This window comes from Impatiens glandulifera, chromosome 4 (genome assembly GCF_907164915.1).
Source record: "Impatiens glandulifera chromosome 4, dImpGla2.1, whole genome shotgun sequence".
NCBI classification, from domain to species: Eukaryota; Viridiplantae; Streptophyta; class Magnoliopsida; order Ericales; family Balsaminaceae; genus Impatiens; species Impatiens glandulifera.
The window spans coordinates 9,625,479-9,650,600 of NC_061865.1; the positions used below are offsets into that span (position 1 = coordinate 9,625,479).

At 31.9% G+C, this 25,122-nt stretch overlaps 4 protein-coding genes and 1 long non-coding RNA gene across 20 annotated transcripts; all 5 read right to left on the reverse strand.

The window, feature by feature from the left end:
• Positions 1–608: 608 nt before the first annotated feature.
• On the reverse strand, positions 609–5,851 carry LOC124936986 (kinesin-like protein KIN-14L). Of its 3 annotated transcripts, none has more exons than XM_047477514.1 (19): positions 5,683–5,851; positions 5,525–5,603; positions 5,239–5,396; positions 5,004–5,153; positions 4,702–4,927; positions 4,536–4,621; positions 4,383–4,457; positions 4,045–4,149; positions 3,660–3,734; positions 3,367–3,448; positions 3,200–3,295; positions 2,950–3,123; positions 2,767–2,873; positions 2,530–2,693; positions 2,252–2,419; positions 1,750–2,167; positions 1,195–1,679; positions 963–1,124; positions 609–878 (listed from the first exon to the last, which is right to left on the reverse strand). In XM_047477514.1, exons 2-19 carry the CDS (start codon positions 5,589–5,591, stop codon positions 869–871), a joined length of 2,808 nt encoding a protein of 935 aa, XP_047333470.1. In that variant the 5' UTR covers positions 5,592–5,603; positions 5,683–5,851; the 3' UTR covers positions 609–868. The 3 variants fall into 3 exon arrangements, with proteins under 3 accessions (XP_047333470.1, XP_047333468.1, XP_047333469.1); XM_047477512.1 differs by having other exon boundaries at positions 5,525–5,607; XM_047477513.1 differs by having other exon boundaries at positions 5,525–5,621.
• A 1,181-nt stretch (positions 5,852–7,032) lies between these two features.
• On the reverse strand, positions 7,033–12,564 carry LOC124934133 (NADPH-dependent thioredoxin reductase 3). Its single transcript, XM_047474611.1, has 10 exons — positions 12,305–12,564; positions 11,348–11,549; positions 11,106–11,211; positions 10,281–10,546; positions 9,253–9,532; positions 9,013–9,120; positions 8,143–8,229; positions 7,956–8,060; positions 7,756–7,886; positions 7,033–7,248 (listed from the first exon to the last, which is right to left on the reverse strand). The coding sequence occupies exons 1-10, from the start codon at positions 12,483–12,485 to the stop codon at positions 7,188–7,190; spliced, it is 1,527 nt and encodes a 508-aa protein (XP_047330567.1). The 5' UTR covers positions 12,486–12,564; the 3' UTR covers positions 7,033–7,187.
• Positions 12,565–16,048: 3,484 nt separating this feature from the next.
• Positions 16,049–18,988, reverse strand: LOC124936546 (AP2-like ethylene-responsive transcription factor At2g41710). Of its 2 annotated transcripts, none has more exons than XM_047477052.1 (9): positions 18,565–18,988; positions 18,406–18,488; positions 18,282–18,290; positions 18,113–18,201; positions 17,902–17,975; positions 17,767–17,817; positions 17,527–17,591; positions 16,851–17,458; positions 16,049–16,459 (listed from the first exon to the last, which is right to left on the reverse strand). In XM_047477052.1, exons 1-9 carry the CDS (start codon positions 18,816–18,818, stop codon positions 16,406–16,408), a joined length of 1,287 nt encoding a protein of 428 aa, XP_047333008.1. In that variant the 5' UTR covers positions 18,819–18,988; the 3' UTR covers positions 16,049–16,405. The 2 variants fall into 2 exon arrangements, with proteins under 2 accessions (XP_047333008.1, XP_047333009.1); XM_047477053.1 differs by having other exon boundaries at positions 16,851–17,455; positions 18,565–18,987.
• A 1,572-nt stretch (positions 18,989–20,560) lies between these two features.
• On the reverse strand, positions 20,561–22,037 carry LOC124936329. The gene is made up of 4 exons (XR_007099120.1): positions 21,663–22,037; positions 21,092–21,132; positions 20,892–20,998; positions 20,561–20,769 (listed from the first exon to the last, which is right to left on the reverse strand). It is a non-coding gene; the product is annotated as an uncharacterized LOC124936329 (long non-coding RNA).
• Positions 22,038–22,076: 39 nt separating this feature from the next.
• On the reverse strand, positions 22,077–24,852 carry LOC124936328. 13 transcript variants are annotated; one of them, XM_047476816.1, is made up of 5 exons: positions 24,538–24,852; positions 24,399–24,458; positions 24,084–24,144; positions 22,724–23,089; positions 22,077–22,517 (listed from the first exon to the last, which is right to left on the reverse strand). In XM_047476816.1, exons 1-4 carry the CDS (start codon positions 24,548–24,550, stop codon positions 22,765–22,767), a joined length of 459 nt encoding a protein of 152 aa, XP_047332772.1. In that variant the 5' UTR covers positions 24,551–24,852; the 3' UTR covers positions 22,077–22,517; positions 22,724–22,764. The 13 variants fall into 13 exon arrangements, 8 of the variants coding, with proteins under 8 accessions (XP_047332772.1, XP_047332770.1, XP_047332773.1 ...); XM_047476814.1 differs by having other exon boundaries at positions 22,077–22,622; XM_047476817.1 differs by lacking the exon at positions 24,399–24,458 and adding an exon at positions 24,264–24,334 and having other exon boundaries at positions 22,077–23,089.
• Between the last annotated feature and the right edge of the window lie 270 nt (positions 24,853–25,122).

Below are 25,122 nucleotides of genomic sequence, written 5' to 3' on the forward strand. Positions count from 1 at the left end.
CTTTGGAGAATTGGGAGCTTTGTCAAGGTTGGGTATTACCTTTGAAAAAGTCATTAAGTTGTCATTCTTTAAGGCAAGATGAACTAATTGCGATGTGTTGTGTTGATTCATTATATTCATTTGTGGTGTTTGTGGTTTGTTTAAGCTAAAAAAAAATATTCAAAACCCGAGTCCACCCCTTTCCTTTTCATGTTTGTGTTTATGTGTATGCTTCAATTGTTTTATTATTTCAATTAATGTTGTATATTGTTATTTTGGTTGTAACATTTGTTTTTTGTAATATAAATAAAAAATAATGGTTTGGAGCACAAATGTGTCTAAAATAAATTAATTATATCTCTCTATATATTAAAAATATTTTTTCTCTAAAATGAGGAGACTATTATTTGAAACTGAAAATAGTGTTATAAGAATCAAAAACAAACATTGATCACACATATGACCCATGATGGATTAAGATAAATTTAGATTGTTCCTCAATAATCTCAGTTCAACTTGATTAAGAGATTTTCATGTTTATGCGCAATGATTTTCATTTGTTTTTGTTGGTTAGTAAGAAATATTGCATGTTTGACATATATACAAATGTTTCTGAGATATAGGTATAATGTAAGGAATGTAAATAGTGAATTTCATGAGTCATGTTTTTAGTTAAAAAGAACAAAAATCAACATAGTTTCTTGTCCAATTGATCTATTTCAGTCTAAAATCTGTATAATAATAATAATAGTACTACAACATAGTATGGAACAACAATATCCATGGGGTTAGACCGCGTGTTAGGATGCTTCTTGAGTCGAAGAATCATCACATTCCTTCTTATCAGGCGGCGGTTGTGTCTTTGTTATTATTGTTGTTGTTGTTCCAACTACTTCCGTCTGCATGGAGAAAAACAATTTTCAAATAATTCCAGAATAACAGAGAAGATTGGGAATAATTTAGCATTTTTCAGTTGAACTTACGATCTTATGATGCTATTATCCAACTGTTGTGGATTATCACCTACAAGTGATCGTCGTCTCAAGCCACCAGTAGTGGTTGAAAGTGGTGATTTTACATCAGGAATTCTTCTGTTGCCATTCAGAGGAGATAACACTTCAATTGTTGGTGTTCTTGTTTGGTTCCTGTTTCATTATATTCTTTAGAATGAAGAGGAAGTTATTTGTGTCTGATGTAATAAAGAAAAATGCTAACCTTTTGTCTGATCCATTAATCAGTTTCCCAATTGTCCTAAGTGACTTCTTTATTTGAGATGTTGCTTTTGACGACTGATTATTCTCTTTTCTAGGAGGAGATGGCGATTGATTTAGTTTTCTCGTTTGTTGTTGTTGAGAAAGAGGAGGAGGAGGAGGAGTTCGCGATCTTGCTGCTGATGATATGTTTCTTGATTCTGGTGTTTTGACAAGTAATGAACTATTGTTACTAATACTCATCGTATCCTTGTTAAGATGTTCCAAACTTAATCTTCTCGGGCGTTGTTTCTGTACAGAAGGAGTTTTCGAGGATCGTTTCACTGCTGAATAACTAGTTGTTGCTGCTTTCATCCCCTTTCCGTTTTCAATACTCAGCCTTCTTAAACGAGGAGGAGTCAAATCCGGTTGAGGTTGTCTCTTCAGTGGGGATGATCGAGGAACCTCATTCGCTTCCTTCATAGCCAATGCCTTCTTAAGATTACCAATCTGAATCAACATAGTTTTTGTTTGTTAGTATGAACAGATTGCATGGACCATTTTCAAAAAAAAACAGTACCTGTTCCTTGAGTTCAATAACCTCGCGAGTTTCCTTATTGACTTGAGCTTTGCCAAGTTCAACTGTGGATACCCTCTGCGCGAATTTAAGGGTACCCATAGTTTCCCAAAAGGAATCACCTTCGGGACTTATATGAGCAAACATTAATGTTTTTGCATGTCCACCTAAAGAGCTTTGTAATAGATGAGTTAGTTTGCTGTTTCTATAAGGAATATAAGAATTCTTCTGTGCTAAAGCTGCAATAACGTCACCCAAACACGATAAAGACTTGTTAATATGCTGCGCTTCTTTCAATTCATCTCCCGTTACTTCTGATTTATCGACACGCTCGCTTCCAGCAAGATCAACTAAATGAAGACAACTATGAAGAATTCCACCACCATTTCTATCTTTTCCATTCACATGAACCGTCACTATGCTGCAAACAAAAGAAGAAAATTGTTCACCAGTATTAGTATGTAGCAGTTAAAAGTTCGAAATTCCAGAAAAACTGAATTATGACCTGTGGGAACGGCTACTTTGGTGATTGACAGCAGTTGAACTTACTGCGCGGTTTATCTCACCGAGTTTCATCAACTTTAGAACATCCTCAGTTGAATTTACCTGATACATTATAGCATCAGGCAGACTTGGCCCATTTTCGCTGCCACAGTTTCGAATTTCTAATTTGCTGATAGTTAAGAACAACATATGAACAGAACAAGAACAATTCCACACTAACAAATCAAAGTGAAACTAAAAGACACTTTTCTTTTGAATTTTGTGTAAAAAGGATATTTGATGTTTGAAGAAGAATCTTCTGGTAGGAGGAGATCGCGGATTTGTTCATTGTAAATCTCAACCATCTGGACATGAATATTGTAATTCATCCTCTCTGAACGGTTATTAGCCAAGTGGAAGAGATCTCTCAGCGCTAGATAATTGATGCCACCAGAAGGACCACTCTGTCACCAAATAGAAAAATTACTTTAAGGAACATTAATTTGATAGAATACAGAAATCGAAAGAGATCTTTACCATGGTATGTGTCTTTCCAGATCCAGTTTGGCCATAAGCAAAAATACAGACATTGTAACCATCCATTACAGATCTAATTAACGGTTGAGTATCATTAAATACTTCCTCTGAAAAGAAAAAAAAATATGATGAATCAAACACAACCATAAAACAAAAATGTAAAGCCATCTGTGTTATTATTACCTTGAGTAGAAATTGGGCCAAACACGCGATTGAATTGAAAAATCTTTTTTCCATCCTTTTGTGGCTTCAACTGGTCTACAATTACTAATGAACCGTCGTCTCCAATAAAATCTATAACATTTTTGGCTTCTGCTGAGAAGATTGGTCTAATCCTGCAATAGACTCTAATATTTCCTGTAACAAAAATTGAATTCAAATTGCTGCAATTCCATTGAAACTATAACAAAGAAAGTTTATAGCAACTACTAACCTTTCAAATCTTGAACCGTGTTGTATAGTTTTTTATTCTCCATGAGAACTCTGTGATACCCGCTAGCAGCAGTAGACAATTCCTGTACATGACTCCCTGAAAAGAAGAAAATAAATATGAGTGGTTTGATTGTATCGAACTTTTATGTATATATAACAACAACACACCTATTAGTTTCAAATCTTGTTGCAGCTGAGATTGTAAGTCAGCAAAGTCACTTTTCGTTTTCACCAATAGTGTCTTCAGATTCTGCACAATGGGTAAAAAATGAAAAACCGTCGCTTATGAACTATGGAAGTCCTTTAATCACATTGCTTTAAATTGGTATGGAGATCAAATAACATGTTAACTGGCATCAATCAAATGGTTCATTTTCCTTCTGTTGTTCAACTATGATCTATATATCTTTTTGGAAATGATCACATGGAATAGCAAGATGATGAAGTGTATAGATACTTACTAAAAGTTCTCTTTCCTGATTTTCAACTATGTGGCCGTGACTGCAACCGCCCTTTCTTGATCCATTTCTGCAGCACTGCGAACAAATATAAAATTAAATCTGTTATTTGTTGCTTTATGACTTTGTTGTATTCAAATGAATGTTTATTTGGGTTTTAATAAAATGGCATAAGGATGGAGGTGAATCTGTTACAAAGTCATACTATACTAGTTTATCTAAAATTCTTCTCTTTATTTGTTTTAAAAATGATTGGATTCAATTAATCCTATTAATAAACTAGTTAGAAACACATAAATTAGACTCAATTAGAGCCAGCAAACTGACCATAGAAGAAGAAAGTATGTAATGGATCAAACTTGATGAAAAATGAGAAAGCAAAATACACCTCCTTGTTGTTGCCAAATGATGAACTATCAAGAGGTACGGATAGAGAACGAGCATGTGCACCGCCTCCAACTTCCAAAGAATCTGTAAGGGCTGCTACTTTCAACTGTAAATGATTGAGACAAGTAATAGTGTAAGCCACAGCCCTCAATAGACTCAATAAACTATCAAAAGAGAAGAAACTATTAGAAACAACATGTTGATGTGACAGGAATAGGTAAAATGAGAACAATTTGAAAATTTATACTAAAAAAGTATGAGCATGTTTGATCAAAAGAGTGGATTATTAGGGTTAAATGACTAAAATATCCTTGTATTTGGTATATTTGGATTACTTACCTCAGTAGATTCACTTTGAAGATGATGTTCCTCCAAAAAGCCAGACATGATTTTACCAAGTAATTTGACTGAATCCTGTAAAACTTGTATGTTATTTTTTTTTTTACAAAAGGCAGAATCAATATGAATGTGTGTGATTTAATTAATAATTACCTTATCATGGAATGAAAGAAGAAGCTTATCATCTATATTCTCTTTTTTCTCAGCAATACAGTCCACAATGTACTTAGTAATTAAATCTACAATCAAGTAATAAAAAACAAAATTTGGTAAATGCAAACAAAATAGGAAACTTCAAAATAAGCAGAATAAACAAGACCTTGAAGATTCATATTTTTGTTGGAAACTGCTTCAGACAAGTCCAATTGTCTGCTAGAATTTGAGTGGTTTATTGTTCCTGAAGATCTTGAGTAATGCATAACCGAAGGAGATTTAGGGTTCCTGAAAACTCCATTTCCTCCACTGTTCTGTTTCCACTCATGATATGCTTTAAGTGATAGTACACAGTCTACTATCTTAGTAGATGATCCAACTTCCAAATTCTCCTAAACCCATTATAGAGGAAAAAGAAAGTAAGACCCATGTTGTATAAAAAGAGGGTTTTTATCGATCTGTTCTTACTCTTTCAAGATCGGATACTTCAAAAGCTGGAAGCTTCAATTCTTCAACAGCTACTAAAAAGTTCTTAACATTTTCAAAGTACTGATATGCTAACAACGGCTGGGAATCCCATGTCATTGAATCCTGTGATGAAGATTGAACCTCCACAACCTTTTGTGAAAGAAAGAAATAAACCCCAATTGAATGGATTTGTAAACAAATCAATCGGAGAAAATTGAGTAAAGAAATACATTACCTTTGGCACTGACCCTGGATTCATCTTGTTCACTGCATTACACAGAACTAACCCATTTCTCAAGCAAGAAATAAACTCTTTTTCAGTCGGTTGTGAAGATAAACCAATAGGTCCAACCAAACTATCTAACCAATGGGCGGCCTGGAATCGTCTCCAAGCTGAATAACCAAAAGAAATGATTAAAATGAAAGAGATTTGTGGGTTTTTGAAAAAAAGAAGATAGATCTTAAACAATGAAACAAAAATGACTAATTGATGAATACGAAATGAAAGATCGAGAGTTGACCTGATTCTTCGGCTTTTCTTGAAGCTAAATTCAAAGAACGTCTTCCATTTCTAGCCGAACCCTCCATCACTTATCAATTCTTGCTAGAAAGGAAACCCTAATTCAACATTCAAATTATAAAATAAAGATAACGAATGAATCCGAAATCAAGAACTTACTTCACCCTCTCCTTTAAATCTTCTTTCTTTTTTTGTCTAATTAAGAAATTCCTTAATTGATGTTATGATCAAACGTAAATGGAAATACGAAAACAGAGAATCTGTGATTGATTGTGTCCCTCTCGTCAAATCTCTCCTCTCTCTCTCTCTCCCCCTCTCTCTCTCCCTCTCTCTCTCCCTCTCTCTCTCACTCTTATGTGACGGATTATCAGACACTACAAAAAGACATCATTTTTTTCTTCTTTGTAGTAAAACGAACCTAATGGTTCGGAATCGAGCCTTTTGCCATGGAATAATACCGTTACAGTTATTCAAATTCAAACAAGAATGATATGTAATCATAACCGTTGGTTTTTTTCTATTATTCGATATTACAGCCATCCGATTAACCTTATTGGGCCGTAGTATTTGGGCCTATATTTCTATTACGCGTGTTATATACTATCCAATAAAAAGAGTACGTTTCTTACACGCGCTATCTATAAAAAACTTTACAATTTTTTTTTTTTTTTTAGATTAAGCGGTAGTCACGTGCTAATGCTTTCATTTTTAAATTAATAATATTATGTAAATTTTTACTTTTTTAAAGTCAATAAATGTAATTAATAAATGTCTATATTTAATCAAATTAAAATATTATCTAAATCAATATTTTATTTATTCAAACTTAAATTCCTTTGACTCAAGTTTATTTTTATTGAAAAATAAATCAAAATAAATTTATTGAGACTTTTTTTTTTCAATTTAGGTATTATCTTAAGTTAAAGACATCTAATTTTAGTCAAGTTTCTTGTTATTGACTTACCTATTATGAGATTAAATTTGTGAAATCTCATTATTTTAAATTATAAGAAAATTTATATCTATATTTAAAGTCCTTTCAAAATTTATGAATTAATTTTTGAATTATATCATAAATTTTTTTAATATAATTTAATTTAGATAAACTCTTAAATTTTACAAATTTATAAATAATTTGATAATTTTACATAAACAAAAAAATAAATTTATATTTATAAATTCAAAAAAGTTTATTATTTATTTAAATAAATCAATTATATAATTAAGTTTGTGAACATGACTATTTTTAGTATTAATTAATTTATACTTATATATATAATTGCAATATAATACTTTTTAAATAAACTTGTTCAATTTCAAATAAACTCACGATTTTACAAATTAACAATCAATTATTTTTTTTATGATATTGCTCCTATCCCATTAGTTTAAGGTGTGAAATATGATTATTTATTTTTTTAAATAATAAGAGTTGAAGAGAATTTGAACATAAAACCAACAAAATCTTCTTCTATTTTCACATTGGATTGTGATAAGACAAACATAACATATGGTGAAAAGGTTACCCAACAAATTTAACATAAATAAGTTAAAATTTTCATTTGACAAACAAGCCAATGAATGAACTGAACTTCTTGTGGTGTTAACAAATAGTTTAGCACAAAAAAAACATTGAATTGGGAAATGAAAAATGACACCATAGCTCACTTGTTTGCTTCTATCAACTCTCTGTATTCTTTCTTCATTTTCACTCCAGATATTGTCCTGCACCATAATCAGTCAATTAATCATATAATCGAGGCCTTGTTTGATGAAGGGTTAATGATCCATGGCCTTGTTCAATTGCGGTTTATAGGGATAATGAGTTGGTTATTTTCGAATAACCTTGTTCAATGATGTGAATGAATAGATTGATTAGGGAATTTATGATTGGATGATGGGTTATTTCAGATTAATCCTAAATAACCCAACAGTGCCCAAATAACTCATTACCTCGAATCATTAACTAAAATACTCTTACTTTATCTTTTTATAACATTAAATAAAAAGGATGTTTTTTAGCCATTTGACCCAAATAACTAACTTTTACATCAAACAAGTTTTTTTATTTCAAAAAACAAGCTGAATTTACCCTGAAATGATAATGATGGTAGAAATATTACCCAAATAAGGGTAATTTAACAAGAAAACAAAGCTAACACCTTTCGGAAATCAGCAATTGGCTAAACTAATTAAGATAAATCTAACCAGGAATGAAGGAGAGAGACTAACCCGATCCTTTCTTTTTTCTTGAAGAATTGAACACATGGAGTACCCATAATTCCAGCAGCCTCAGCAATCTCAGGATCTTCCTCAATATCAATTTCAATATAATGTACGTTCTGATCATATTCGTCAATTACCTGCCAATCAAATTCGTGACATTAATAAATACCTTTCACTAAGAGAATATAAAAATACTGCATTCATACCTTGTTGAGGATAGGTTTCAGTGTTCTACATGGACCACACGTTGGAGATGTATAGAGTACACATAATACTCTCTGACTTTCATGATACAGTTTCCGGAGAGCATACTGAAAGGAAAGAGGATGGAAATTAAATCTTAAAAGGACAAATATTACTCAATATCCCAATCATGTGAGAGTATTTAGGTACCTGGCCCTTGTGTTTTGTAAGTGTGATGTCAAAACCTTCGTGAACATCTCTGTCGGTGAGTTCCTTCTTAACCTCTTCAGTTTGAGGCTGGAAGAAAGAGGAGAGGAAGGTAGAGAAAATATATTGGACTTTGTTATAAGCAAATTGTAGAAATATGTGGCAGATGACATGGCAACCTTCTAGAAGATATGCAGTTAGTTTGTTTTAATAAACTGTCATTTAATTTCACTTTATGCAATTACATTTTACATTCTAGAATCATCCTTGCTTTACTATAAAAACAAGGAATTGGCTACAAAAAATATAAAGAGTAATTTCCTCTTCCTACTCCATTTCTCAATTTGTTTATAACGAGCCTATTTAAAATTAGTATTTTGTCATAAATTTAACCCACTATGGTAGCTCGAGCTCGAGTAGAAAGAATCTAGCCTAAGAATGCCCTAAGTTGAAGTGGGGCTGGGTAACTTCCTAAATTCAATACAAAAAAGTATATTGTCACAAATCTCTTTCACAATCATGATCCCATTTGGGAAATCGCTAAATCTAAAATTGAAAGTGATTTTGTTTTATAAGATTTTTTGGATCATGATCCAAATATGTGTATTTCTGTTGCTTCATATGGTATACATAATTTTCTATAGTATAACTTTGCTTCATTTGGTATAAAAAAAATCTCTAGATCATGATAAATTATTTTTTGAATCATGATCCAGATTATTTTATAAATCGTTGCAATATTTGGAAAACATAATCATTTTTTATGATGATTAACATGAGAAACAATTTATCACCAAATGCATAGTATTTATCAGCAGATCACCAAAAGTAAAACCACAAGTAGTGAGAAGTAAAGTGAATCCCTTCACAAACCTGGTGGAATTCAACGAGAAGGTCATTGCTAGTAAGATATCTCTCTACTGACAAGGCAGCAACACATCCTGATCCAGCAGCTGTTATAGCTTGTCTCCAATCATGATCCTATATATGCAAAATAAATTAATGAAAAATTATCAACAATTTCAAAATAAAGATATGTTATTCAAGTAATATCTCCATTTATTAAGAGACAGATTTTGCCAAATGAAATCCAGTAATAACAAATTCAGTTACCTGTACATCTCCTGCAGCAAATACACCTTCCACAGAAGTATTTGATGTACCGTCCTTCACAAGTATATAGCCAGCAGAGTCAAGTTCAATTTGGCCTTCTAACAGTTGGCTGTTGGGTGAATGACCTATTCCATAGAATAATCCTTTTGCTTCAACTACCGATTCCTCTCCGGTATCAATTCTTCTAACTAATACGCCAGACATCTGCCCTTTAGTATTGCTGACAACATCCACTGTTTCTGTATTGAAGTGCACGGTCACATTTGGATTGTTGTAAACTCTGTAACATGCGTGATAATTAACCTGTTAACAAGCATTCAGGGAATTGAAACTTCCATATAAGTTTCAAATTAGTAAGAAAAGTTTTAATTAACAAACTAAAGAATTTTTTATTCAAAAGATCCCCCCCCCCCCCCCCCCCCCTCTACAAGGATAAAGTTTTGAAACAACCTCCCTATTGTTTCAGTTTCCATAACTGGATCTGTTTCGAGATGCAAGAACATAAATAAATTTTTAACGCCAGACAAAATTTAGTTTCCAAACATTTTTGCATGTGGAAACGTTTTCAGATATAGAAAATTAAACAATAAGGCCTAATTTTCATAAATCTAATCATCAACCAAAATATCAAATTACCCTTTATTTTTTTATAACATTTTCAATATTAAATAAAATGATATTTAGACATTTAACCCAAATTTTCCACTTTTTCATCAAACAAAGTTTTTTCGGAAAACTCAGATTATTTAGAAGAATAAAAAACTATATCAAACAATCTCTGAGTTTCCAAATGGGGTTAGCCACTGAAAACAGAAGATGCTAACAAAGAAAGGAAGCAACTAGCGAGTGAAGCAACCCCTGTGAGACAATTTTGTGAGATACACTGACATATATCTCAACTATGTATCCTATAATTATTGCAATGAACCATCCTAAAAAGCTCTTGAAGGAAATGGCTAAACAGAAACAATAACATAATATAAGAAAAGTCAAGAGCAGCACAGCAACAAAAGAGGAGGGAAGCTCACCGATCTTGCATAGCTTTGGAGGCTCGCAAGTGGTCCCTTCGCACGAGTAAATGAACATGACGAGCATATTTAGTCAAGTATAGTGCTTCCTCAGTAGCTGTATCACCCCCGCCTACAACAGCAAGAACTTGTCCCTTGTACAATGGAGATGCGCCATCACAGATTGCACAAGCACTAATTCCTCTACTCCAGAATTCATCTTCACGAGGTAAACTAAGTCTCTTGGCTGTAGCTCCAGTGGCCACAATAATACTATGGCACCTCACCTGAACCACAAAGGTTAATGAGAATTAACACAAAATGAATATTTGCAAGACATATGTCAACATGTGCTGGTCCCTAGAGCCTTCTCAGATAACCTTTAAGGTTGTGTTTGATTATAGGTGAATTGGAGGGGGGGCAATTTCAGTTATGTTGTTTGTTTAAGGAATTAAAATGGGAATTTAATTTAGAATTTGAATTCCACTTCAATTAAGTAAGAAAATCAAATTAATCTATTAATAATTATAATTCTTTGATTTTTTCATATGAATTGAATTGTAATTCAATGTCAGTTCTTATAAAACCGCTCCAATTCCCCTCAGGCCTCATCCAAACACAGCTAAATGAACTTGTGACCTGATTTAGAACAAGGTGAGCAGTTAAGAGATCATAATGATGTGCTTACAAGTTATAACCCTGAATTGGGTTGATAATATTTTTCATTGTGCATTATTAACCGGGTTATTTATTGACAATAATAACAATTCCAGAAAATGCCTCCAAGATACCAGTGAGCATTTTATCTCGACGTAAGCTAAAGGTTATTTTCATCTTAAACCACACCTTACGTTCAGTACTATGAATAGTGAAAGGACGATTTGTCACATCAATGAATTCTACATCCTCTTGGTATAATTCAGACCCCCATCGTTCAGCTTGTCGACGCATCCTGGTTTACGACACATAAGTCAATATTAGTTTCATGATCAAAATGGTAAGAATTCCAAGTATACATTGAGGGGGTGAAATATATGTTAATGCTATAAACATATAGCAGTTAAAATACATAAACTCTTTGAACCTACCGGTCCATCAAATCAGGACCAGTTATTCCCTCTGGAAATCCTGGGAAATTCTCCACTTCTGTTGTAGTCATCAATTGCCCACCAGGGACTCCACCTACTTGGTACCCTTCAAACACGACAGGCTTCAAATTTGCACGTGATGCATAAATGGCTGCGGTATATCCAGCTGGACCTGAACCAACTATCACTACATTTTCGACACCTAGAAGAACAAAAAGAGTAGTTTCAGTGTCCATGACTTCCATTTCCACTTAAGAATATACAAACAGAAAGCTTTTCTAAACCTGGAAATACTAAAAGATGGGCAAACAAACATAATAAAATAATGTTATGAGAACTTCAGAAGAAAATGAGGAATCTAATTTTTGTTCAACACACCTCCACACCCAATGAACAGAGAGACTCAAGAACACCTTATAAACTTCATTATATAAACATGCAAAGATTTTTCCACTTTGAAATCAGAAAAGGGGGGAGGCTAAGTAAGATAAACTTGAGCAAATAAATAAACATAATAAAATCGTGTTATGGGCTCCTCAGAATACAAATATGAAGATTATTTTCTAACATTTTGCTTCATTATATAATAAGTGTAAAGATTGTCATAAGGAGCTTCTCTTTAATATCTGCATATAACCTCACAAGAATTGTGCAACATGGTTCTTTCTTCTTTTTCTTAGTTTTTCTCACTAAAAGAGAGATCTGTAGATGCAGGTGTGCCTCTTAATGAACCATCTCAAACACAGATCGGTTTAGTAGGTATAGATTGTAGAAATGTTAGCTAGCTAAAACAATCAAATTGAGCAATTTAAAGACGAAAGCTTTTTCATTTATATGCAACTTCAGATCAGAACCCACAAACGAATGTCAAGTATACACAGCCTAATATAGCATAAAAAGTACAGAATTAAGGAAAATAGACAGAACCCATAAACTACAATGACCAGAGAAGAGAACCTGAGGAGCTAGGGAGGTCATCGGAGGAGGAGGAGGAAGCTCTGACGCGAAAGGATGAAGATAGACGTGTGGAAACGCGAAGAGCTCGATGGACTGAGTTGAGACGAGCTTGGCGGGGGCGAATGAAACTGCCGGCGGTGGAAGGGGGAAGAACGTTGGGGAGAGTTGAAGGAGTGGCCATGGCCGCCGGCCTATTATCTCTCGCAGTGTGTTCCGGACCTTACAATGACCACTTTCCAAACAACTCAAATTCTTAACAAAGCTATATTATCAAAACTCTCACCCCCATTTTAGAAAAATATTACTTTTTTATTCTAATAAATGGCTAATATTAATTTAAAATGTCTTTATTCAATATTTTATATTTTATTTTATTACCATAATAATCACATATTTATTATTTTATAATTAAAAAAATACAAACTTTTGACCCATTTCAAAATATTAAAATTTTGCAGAGATTAAATATTTATAATTTAATTTTTACTAAAAAAAAAAAGGAATCTGTCACACAATATTTTGATGAGTACAACTTTTTTTTGTTTTAAAGTTGATATAAAAAAAAAATTATAAGAAAGATTAGAGAAGGTAAAAAAAATCTTATCTTTATTAATTAATTTCAACCTTGTCAAACTAAAAAGAAATATATTCAAATATTGAATTCTTGAATAAAAGGAAGAAAATGTGATTATTTGTTTTCTTATTTACTTTTTAATAGAGGTTTTGTGGGATATATTAGTTTGATTTGTTTTAAAACATTTTAACTTTCCTTTTAAAAATAAGATTATTATAAATCTTATCAAACCAATGTAATATTGCTATTTGCTAAATTAAAAAAAGATTGCAAGGAAAAATCCTAATAAGAATCTCATAAGTTTGGGATTTTAAAACTCATAAATTTCTTCTAATTTATGCAATTATCTAATTCATTCAATAGTAAAAGCTATTATATTTTTAGAATTTCTTTACAAACAATTTTATTTGAATTTGTATGATTAATGATATAAACAAAATATCAAACATTATATCTTTTAAATATATTTGTATAAGTATTTTACATTCATCATATTATTGACATTTTCCTGGGATTAAGTCAACCAATAATCTTTTGTTCCTCATTTGACCTCTCACAATTAATCTCTTCAAAATTCATTTCAAACATTTTACATTCAATTATATCTCCTATTCATCGATTGACATTTTTAATACTTAATCATTATCTCTTATACTCTAATCGAACTCTCACAATTAATCTTTTGATTTCATTGCAAGTATTTTACATCCCAACTATTTTATCATATTATTGATCTCTCTTCATTTCGGTTAAACCAACAAAATCTCATTTACATATTAATCACAATTATCTTATTTTTTAATCGTTTTTTAATACTTAATCTTGTGACCTCACTTCAAATATTTTGCACTCAACCATTTCATTATATTATCGATCTCTTATCATTATTTTGGTCAATCAACCATCTCTCATTCACATATTTAACCATTTAACCACCACAAATTCTCTTGTACCCCTAATTGAACTCTAATTACTAAACTCGAGACCTCATTTGAGCATTTTGCAACTAACCATATCATCATTATTGACTTTTTACCATCATTTTAGTCAACCAACAATCTCATTTACATGTTTAACCACCATTTTCTTTGTTGTCCTATAGACATTTCAATACTTAATCTTGTGACACTTCACTCTAAGCATTTTATATCCCAATAATATCATCTATAACCATCATTATCTCTTGTTCCACATTCGACCTTTCAGTACCTTATCTCATTAATTCACTCCAAGCATTTTTTACTCAACCATCTCATTGTGTTACCGGCCTCTTCAACCAACCTAATTTCGAGCATTTTGTATCCGGCCATTATTTCGGTCAACCAACCATCTTATTTACATATTTAAACACCACATATTTCTTATTTCTTATTTCTTAATCGACTTTTCAGTACTTATCTCACGACACTCCAAGTATTGTGTACCTAACCATCTAATTACCAACATTTTCGTCAAACCAACTATCTCATTCACATATTTAATAATCACATAACACATAACTATATAATTAGTATTGACATCTTATCATAACTAACCAACCATGTCAGTAATATAATTTTTTATAATTAATTTTTTATAATTGTTTCAAATTTACACGGATTCATGGGTGTTTATTATGTATAATGAACACTTTAATTACTAGAGTATTTAAAACTATTAGTTTATTTTTATTTATGTTTTTGTATGAATATATAATAAATATTGTTGTATATTTATACAAACATTTGATTGAATTTAAGTTTGATTGGTTAGCTTTGTAGTTCCAAGTTCAACACTTATATTTATCCTTTGTAATCTTATCTTTTTTAAAATTAACCGTTCCAAGTTTCGAGGGCGGGTTAATCCACAAACACTAACCCGACCCATTTACTCTCACAAAATGGGTCTTGCATTGTGGTGCGAGAATCCGATAACCTAGTAATAAATATTACTATATATAAACTATCATTTAGCCCGTGCATTTGCACGAGTAATAATATAAAAATCGTGAAAAAAAATTACGGATAACATTTTTTATTTTATTTTTAACCGTTTTAAGTTTATGGGTGAGTCAACCCACAATCCGACCCAAGTATCCATTTACTCAACATCATTATATATTAGTTAGTTAAAAAGTTGAACTTATATTAATATTACAACGTTCCGCGTTTATCAAATTTGGTGTTGAATTTAAAATATAAGGTCTTTGTAGTCTAGTTGGTTAAAGAGTTGTACTTATTTTGTTAGGTTGTAAGTTCAAAACATACCTCTAGCATTTTTAATTTTATTTTTAACCGTTTTAAATTTAAAAACGGGTCAACCCACAATCCGACCCAAGTATCCAAATTAAGCACAGCTCTCGACCCGAAAATCCGACACTTTAAAGATTAAGCATCATTATATATATATAGATTAGTTAGTTAAAAAGTTGAACTTATATTAATATTAAAACGTCCCGGGTTTATTAAATTTGGTGTTGAATTTAAAATATAAAGTCTTTGTAGCCTAGTTGGTTAAAGAGTTGTATTTATTTTGTTAGGTTGCAAGTTCGAAACATACCTCTAGCATTTTTAATTTTATTTTTAACCGTTTTAAATTTAAAAACGGGTCAACCCACAATCCGACCCAAGTATCCAAATTAACCACAGCTCTCTCGACACGGCAATCCGGACACTTTAAAAATTAAGCATCATTATATATATATATAGATTTGTGAATCTTGTTTATATTTTCTATTTTCTCACCATGGTAAGGACACTAAACTTATTCGTCTTTGTAATGACATTGAATCTTAACCTTTAAAATTAAAGTATTGTTTAAAAAAAAACATCAAACTCATAATGTTAAGGACATTGAACTTATCCTCCTTTGTAATGAAATATTGTTTAAGAAAATACATCAAAACGTTTCAATTATGTTTAAGACACACCATTAACTCAATAAGAGAAACTAGGTTATGCTTAGATTACTGGAGTTTCGAGAATAATTGATTGGTGGATTTGACCGAGTTTAATTTCTAAAATTTTCAGTCATGACCCATTTCAATAAGATAATTTTCTTTATCATGAACTATCTAACCTCTAGGACCAAAGAAAATGCTCTATAGAATCAAAAGTATTTTCTTTAACTTTTCAGCTTATTTTTTTAAAGGTAAGAAATCTAACAAAATGATAAGAAGCAATATTCATGGCTAAACAAACACAGAAAAGAGCACTTTCCATTAAATATAGAAGCAACTCCAATGCCCTCTCTTTGCTTATCCATTTTTACATACCTATTAACCCTTCTCTTTTCTATGTTTTTGTATGATAAATACACTGTTAAAACACAACAAACAACTCTAGTATTAGTTTACTACAATGAACCCTTTTTTTTCTCTTTAAATATATATTTAAAATGCGATACTATATCTGCACCATTTCAATTTTTCGCTACATAACTTAAAAGGTACAAGTAATATTATGTATCCTTAAGCGTGTCGTCAGTCTGCTCTTTTGGGTTGTTCTTTAAAATATAGTAGATTGAATGCTTCTCCTCTTCAATTGTCATCATTGTTCCTGCTGAAAAAATCCATAGTTTGTACTGGTCTCTGTCTTTGTAACCTGCACAACCATATAACATCAGTTGAATTGCATAAAAAGAGCCAATGGTTCATCTAGAATCACTACTTTTGTCAAATTTTCCATACAAATGGGATCACTTTCGAAACATGATATTTCTTTTAAAGGCTTTGCTCGAACTTGGGTTATTTGAGTATAACCGTATAAATCTATAATCACAAAAAAAAAAAAAGGTATTTTGGTTGATGAATTTAGAAATGCTATTTCAAATTAAACTAAATCAAAGTATGATAAGGGACTCAATTACAAAAAAGATACTCATCATTTTGATTTTCAAGTTTAACTCTTATAGCTTGTTTGATTTTGGGTTATTTGAAAAACTCCTTTATCATATACTGCTGTGATTTGTCAAAAGTTTAAAGAAAATACCGACCTGGGGAAGTCCAGTAGGAAGAACAGGAACAAGTGTTGTCCAAGGAATAGAATCAGACAAAGGATCAATACTGCTGTAATTTGTCAAAAGTGGTGCATTAGCAGACAACAGAGGAGACAGAGGAAAAACACTTCTATCAAGAGTTAATGCCCGTCCTGCTTCCGATCCAAATCCAAGACACTCATCAGACGGTTGTTTCTCAATGGCCTTTCCGTAACTCGACTTGTCATTGACATTACACTTCTTCTCATTCTCATCATTTTCTAAGCTCACCGCTTTCATTTTTGAGGCTTTCTCTTGCAAGTTCTTGAAAGCAGCTGATTGCGACAAGACACTCATGGCTGACAAAGCAGAGCCTTTGTTCTTTTTCACATCTTGAACCACGCCTAAACGAGGCATCTGGTACGGTTCTGCGCGCTGTATTGACGATTCAAGCGTTTTCAGTTCCATACCAATGTCATCAGAAAGGCTGTGTTTTGTTTCCTCAGTTGATTTGCTGTTTGTATTGATTTTGCTTGATCCCCACCATTTTATATATGGTGTTAAATCAATCTTTCTTTCTATACAAAAACCACCAGCATATTCACTTTCTCCGGATGCATCAGCTGCTGTATGTATAAGCAAAAGAGAAGTTAACAAAGAGAACGATGCAAGTTAATTATCTTTTTATACTTACGATAGTATGAACTGCTGAGGTAATCTGATCCAGCCATCCTTCCACCCGATGGATCCCACCGACCACTATCATAAAGCACACATGATGAAATAGAAACCAATGCAGGTCAAGCAGATCACATCATCACCAATATATCATCAAATTAGATAAATGTTTGAGAAGAGAACACAAAGATGTAATGTAAAGCTATACACCATACATTTCATCAAGGCGTATGACTCATAAAGATTAAGAATATACCTTGGAAGACCTCGATATTTGGACATTCCTCTAGAGAAACCGCTACTTTTTCTAAATCAAGCATGAGCTGTTAGAGGCACCATAGGATCCCAAAAGCATGCCAAGTATTAGAAAAATAAAACTAGACATATGCACCTTCTCAGAGATGCAAGGTAATCTTCTCTAGTGACATTCTTCATCTCTTCAAGATCTCTCGAATAATCACTAACCTGAAACATAAGAGATGCAAGGTAATCTTCTCTTGTTACTCTTTTTCCTTTTTCCAGATATAAGTAAAATTTAAGCCCATTACAACTACTAACGGAAATCTCTATGCGAAACACATGATCAAAAGACGATATCTCACTGGAAAATTGATGAGTGTCCCTGGTCCCCAATATTTTAAGGCTGCAAGATCATAAGCTCTGGCTGCAGCCTCCTCATCATCATATGCACCTATAATTTACATTGCCAAAACGATAAATAGAAAGATAATAGATAATTGAATCATCATATACACAAGGATTCAAACTTACCCAAATAAACTGCATCAATGGGTTTGTACCAATCAATTTGATAGTCATGTAAATCACAAAAATTGATGTTAAGATATAAACATAAATTTCAAATTTTGAAAATATACACTTATAAAAAACATACCTTGTTTCCCTTTCTTATTTTGATTCTGATTCCATGTACTCTTATCCCATAAATGAGCTTCATATCTACCAGTCCATCTATGTCTGAAAATATATAAAACCCATAAGTTTTTAGGGTTTAAAAACATCACTTTCCATTTTAATTTCGATTCCAAGGTACCTGGTAACGCCTCGGTAGATGGAGCTGCGTTTACCTGCAGCACAAGGAGGCATCTTACTGATTCTCTCTTTTGCAGTACATCCCCTGTCTTTCTTAGCTTTCTTCAATCCCCTGTATACAAATAGATGATCACTTCCTGATGCAGCAGCAGCAGCAACTTCCGATGTTTCTCCTGTTCCTGTTCCTGACCCACCAACGGAACTGTTTACAGCTTCAATTTTCAAGCCAATTGGACCAGATGAAGAAGACGCCATAGATCAAAAACTGAAACCCTAACAAAAATACAGAAAGAGAGAGAAGAAGAAGAAAAGAAGTTGTTTTGATTTCACCGCTACTGCTAGGGGAAAGGTACAGTGTGGAATAGATATGAAAACGACGAAAAAGTCAATAGTGGTACAGAGGAATGACGATAAGAAGAAGAGATCGTAACGGCTATGATGTCGACAAGGGTAGTTTAGTAAATTAACCGAGTGAATTTAAAACAGTATCAACGTATTTTATAATTGATTACAGAGATCTATCTAACCCTGGGAGAACGACGAATATAATCTTATTTCTTTCGATACGACAACGTTTGATTGTCCCTACCCGTTATCAAATTCATAATTATGAGGGACCACAATCTTTTTGTGACACATTACATCAATTTTATTATGGGTTTATTTAAAAAATATGATATAAATGATTTTGAGGAAATATATATATATTTTTTAAGTAAGCAATTTAAAAAATATTAATTTGTGTATGCGTAGATTGAATCGATAATTTATTTATTTTTGCATTGTCAGAGTGACTTATTTGGAGTCTTCTGTAGAGAGTATTAATGAGATTCAATAGGTAATGTCAAAGTCTTTTAGTAGCGGTTGAAAGTTTGGATTTATGTGGCTGATATGATATATCTATATATTTGGGATACAATCTAATATGAACTATCTCGTTTGAGAGAAATCGTTGAATTTTCAATTATCGTAGTCTTTCGATTCGTATTATTCATAATAACTAGCTGAATTTCCATGCGTTGCATGGTATAAAAATAAACATCGCAATATTACACAACTAATATAAACAAAAATAAAATTAAGAAATAAAATAAAATTTAGCAGTGATAACCAATTTTTAATAAAGTAAATAAATAAAATTTTACAATTTAAGATATAATAAAATATAATTTTAATAAAAACTCATAAGAATTTCTTCTACTAACAATGTTGATCCAAATAATTATAAACATACAAAATTTAAAATATAATCATTAATATAAGTAAGTAAGCATTTTACCTAACTAATAACGATGATAATGAAAAACAAAAGAAAAATAAAACAAACATATATTAATTTATTATAGAACACATGATAATTAAAAATTATTAATCCATTTAAATAACTTACAAAATCAAACCATAATATTATAATTTCATACTATTCAGTTCAATTTTAAAAAAACTAATAAACTACTCATTAGGTTATTTATAAAAATATTATTCAAATATAATTTTTTTATACATATTTTTTTTTAATTCATTACCAATATTTTATTGTTATTCAACCAAAATAAAATTAAAATCTTACAAAAACACTTAAATTATTAAGATTATATTACCTTACCTATTACTAAAAAAAATTATTAGGAGTTTAGGGTTATTCATTTAAAGAAATAAAAAATCAAAATAATAAGGTCAATAATAATAATGTAACAAAAGAGGAAAATAATTCGATGAATAATAAAAATTACAGAACAAATATTAAAAAACACTATCAAACAATCTATCAATCAAATTAGTAAATATTCATATAAAATGATAATGTTTATTACAACTATATTGTTATTTTTTATTATATTAATAAAGGTTTAATATGTTTCTAGACAAAATTGAGTAGGAGAATAAAGACTTTGAAGCATGAAATCAAATTAGGGACTAAAAGTTTAAATTAGCATCCTATCTCACAACATTCTTTAAATCAAATAAATCAGTCACAAGTTAAACAATCTAGTCATAATTACACTACCAAGATGAGTAATTGATCAAATCACTGAAATTCATTTTTTCCAACTCTTTTAGCTAATTAATTCTTTCAAACAAAACAAATCACAATTCATAATATTTTGCATAAATCATTACTCATTTTGTCGTAGCCTCCCTGCCCAATGATCCCCAAATTCCTAATAACAATATCATATCATATCGGAACCACTCCTCGGAATACCTTATTTTTGTAAGATGACCATTGAAAATAAACACAATCAGAAATACTTCATCAATAGAAAACCCTCTAGGTAACATTAAAAGAAAAAAGAATGTCATTGTTTGTGACTATTTATCACAAACCTCTTGTCTGAAGGAGTGTACGATATCATCTAAATATTCGTGTTTGAAAAATACTTTGACAGCTACATCCCGAGAGAATACTGCCCGAGAGAATGCTGAATCAGTTTCTATAAGAGAGAATTTGTGGAAAATAAATGACTCGTTACTTTTAACATTGACAAAAAGATAGAACAATTAAACATGTATAAAGACAAATATACCGATCCATTCCACAAAGCATGGTAGACAGTGTCACAAGAACCTGCAATAGTGTTTATTTGCATGTTAGTAACAATAAGAATAACATATTGAATAGTTATCACAGCTTACTAATATGCTATATTACTACTATCATTTGCAACTAAAATCAATATATTGAAACCTCTGATCATTGATTCACAAGTTTTGGCTTTTAGAATGAGCACATACATACAAACATACGTAAACCAATTTTGTATTTTTTATAGTTCAACTTAGGATGTTCTCAGTGGGAATCGAACTCGTGACCTTTGGTCTCTTAGATAAGACTCTTGACACTTGAATTATACCAACTGATCTAAAAGATAATTGTTCCCTCAAATTTGGACTTACTTCCTACAAGCAGTTGGATTAGTCTTTACATGAAACATACAACAACAGCAACCCAAGAAAGATAAGAACAATTTATTTATTTATTTTTAAAATGTTTAATAAATGAAGATCCATATTTTGCATGTATGTATATACGAAGAAATGATCTAAGGTAAAAAAAGATAACAACTAACAAAGCAATTAAAAGAAAAAGATGATTACCTTGGCCAACTGATTCTCCAATTGTCAAGTCTTCCCATGGAATCTCATAATCGAAGCAATCTTCCATGTCAAGTTTATTAACAGCACTATTGCCGATACTTCCACAACTACAACCACTTGCACTACATTGCTGTTAACATTAAAGGATGAGAACCAAGACCCTGACCCATCATTGTTAGTAGGTCGATTACCCTAATCAATTTTTCTTGTTTTCCTTTAGAAAAAGAACTATGAAGATAATGACATGTTGTTTGGTCGTTCTCTTGGTCCTTATTTAACCATGGCCATATAAAACGTGCGGTTTTATTCTCTAATGAACCTTTCTGCTGATCATTCCCTTTACACGGTTAAGATAGTCTTTTCTTACCTATCTAAGCTTCGGCTCTTGATGTAATGATCTTTTGAATACTTCCACAACTACAACCACTTGCACTACATTGCTGTTAACATTAAAGGATGAGAACCAAGACCCTGACCCATCATTGTTAGTAGGTCAATTACCCTGATCAATTTTTCTTGTTTTCCTTTAGAAAAAGAACTATGAAGATAATGACATGTTGTTTGGTCGTTCTCTTGGTCCTTATTTAACCATGGCCATATAAAATGTGCGGTTTTATTCTCTAATGAACCTTTCTGCTGATCATTCCCTTTACACGGTCAAGATAGTCTTTTCTTACCTATCCAAGCTTCGGCTCTTGATGTAATGATTTTTTGAATCCCATATTTCCCCTACAGTTTCCTCACCAAAATGTTCTTCAGAAATCAAGTTAAATGTAGAAGATGCTATTGGATCCCCTCTTGGAGTACTTGCTCCACTGGAACTTGCATCTTCTCTATGCTCAGAAAAAGCTAGATCTGAGAAACCATGATCAGAATGATGATTATATATTTCCACTCCCTCCTTCATGAACCATGATGCCATCTCCTAACTTTATTTTTTTACTTCACCTTGTTGTTTACCTTTGATGCCTGACTATGTTAATATATATACAATCCATCATCACTATAAACTACATTCAATACAAATCAAATGAAGACAGATTGCAGTTGTAGGCACTAACCAAATCAAACTTGGAGTGGCTGCTGAGGGAGCCAGGGACAGCTAAAGCTCTGTGCTTGTGTCTAAATTCTCAGTACATCGGAATGAAGGCCTCGTTTCTTGATATGGCCATGAATCATTCAATGCACATATAATACCTATTAAAGAGTGGGCGTCATCATAGAAAGGTGTGTTGGTTGCGACAACTATGAATATCTCTGTTTTTGTGCTTAACAGGAAATTGGCAGTCCAGTTCTCACCCGTCATCACGTGTTGCACGATATTGTTGGCTACAACAAGATCTAGGTCATCGATTAGGAGCTCAATAGACTTTTCACCTAGAGCTTCAGTTGCAGAATAACCATAAAGGTGTTCAGTTATTCCATTCCTGTAGAATTAAGGTAACACATAATATAATCAATGTTGGAATTTCCAAAATGATTCAATAGGTAAAAAGCTGTATAGTACTTAAAAGGTAGCTCAAAGAATGAATGACAAACTTCCATCAAAAATGAGTTCTGTAAATTACTAAATATTGAAAGATTTGACCACTCAGCAGTAAATTATACGACCACTAAGATCAAATAAATATGAACAGACTATGAACAGACTGGCTTAATGACTGCAGAATATTCAAGTACTGCCTATAAGTAAACTTCACAGCCGCTGGTAAATTAATAGTTTCGGCAGTAGGTTCGATTTTAAGAGGTTGATCCTTGACACGACTCTTTCTATGCAAAGGCGAGCATCCAATTAATCCAATTCCTCATTAATTTACACCAAAATTTGTGCTAAAGCATTAATAAAAAGAGGTTAGCCTTACCATAGGTCCTTACATGTAGAAATGGAACTCAGAAGCAACTCAGACTATCACAATTTAAGGTCAAATAAGCTGAAATCAGAACAAAATAATTTATAAGAAAACTATAGAAAAAGAAACTAATAGATTAATTGCAGATCCAAGAAATTCATAGGCCACATTAGTATTCTTAGAAATAACTATATTCACTTCAATAGCTTTGTCAATGCATCATGTTGAAATAAAGAAACAAAATGATATTTCTCACCAAACGACAAATCAATTAATGTCTAATTCTCTAGACCTGCAAAGTTATATGTACCCTTTCTTCCATTAGACAACACAATTTTGTTCCACATCCATTTTGAATAAAAACATTTGACACTTATTGATCAAACAATTCCATTCAATAGCCCTTGTTATCGTATTATTAAATGGACCATAACCTGTTTCACAACCTTTAAATTCCAAATCCATTAGTTCTAAGTATATTTATGGATGTGTATATTTTCTGACAAGTTCTGGAATCAAAGATCATAAAAGTGCATTTACAAGTTTTCTTTTAAGTAGTTAAGATTTGAACCTGAAAAAATGTGTGCATGGCTTCGATTTGCTTCCAATACCAGGTGAAAAGGACTCCATTTCTGTTGAAGAACATTAATTATCTTTCTCAGATTGAATTTAAAATTCTATAGCTTCAATAAAAACATCGATAAAAAATGCAGTCTTACCAACATCAAGCTGTTTTATTAAATCAACTCACCAGTTTTTATATTTAACCAATCTGAATTAGTTACAAATCTATCTTTCATCTTGATATTCTCTCATTGTTCACTAATTTTGAGAATCAACAACAAAAACAACATAAACCTGAATGAGAGATGATAAAAACACTAACCCACCAAGCGACTAACAGCTACAACCCAAAACCCTAGCGCACCAAGTGTCGGACTAACAGCTACAACCCAAAACCCAAAACCCAAAAGAGGAATAACCGAGAGATCATAAACTATAATAAAAAAAGAGGATGACCTTACCGTAGGTTTTCATCTTCCGAAGTCGTCACCAGTCGTCTGCCGATCGAGGATCGCTCATCCGACAGAGATGACGGCGTTTTATGGATGGCCTTTCGTAGGTTTTCATCTTCCGAAGCCATCACCAGCGTTTGCCCGATCGAGGATCGCTCATCCGACGGCGATTAAGTAGTCGATGATCGCTATCCTTAAGTGAGGAGAGAAATACCCGCGAGATTTTCTTATACCCTGAAACCCGCGAAATCCTCTTCTATAACCCGATGAAGGAGGGAAGCGCGTGTAAATCACCCTGCAACAAAATACTTAAGCATTATTATATATATATAGATATTATTAAGACGTTTTTTGAGATTCGTTTAGGAAAGATAATCAAATCTATTGAGGGGTTAATATTTTTTGAAGTTAACTTATTGAATAATGTTTTTTCTTATTTCTTTTTTTAATGTTATGATTTATCGTTTAATTTTTTCATTTTTAATATATATTAATTTAAAAATATATATATATTAATATATAATGATAAAAGGTAAATAAAATTTATTTTAATATTTTACTTAATGAATTGAATGATTTATTTCATTAGAGTTT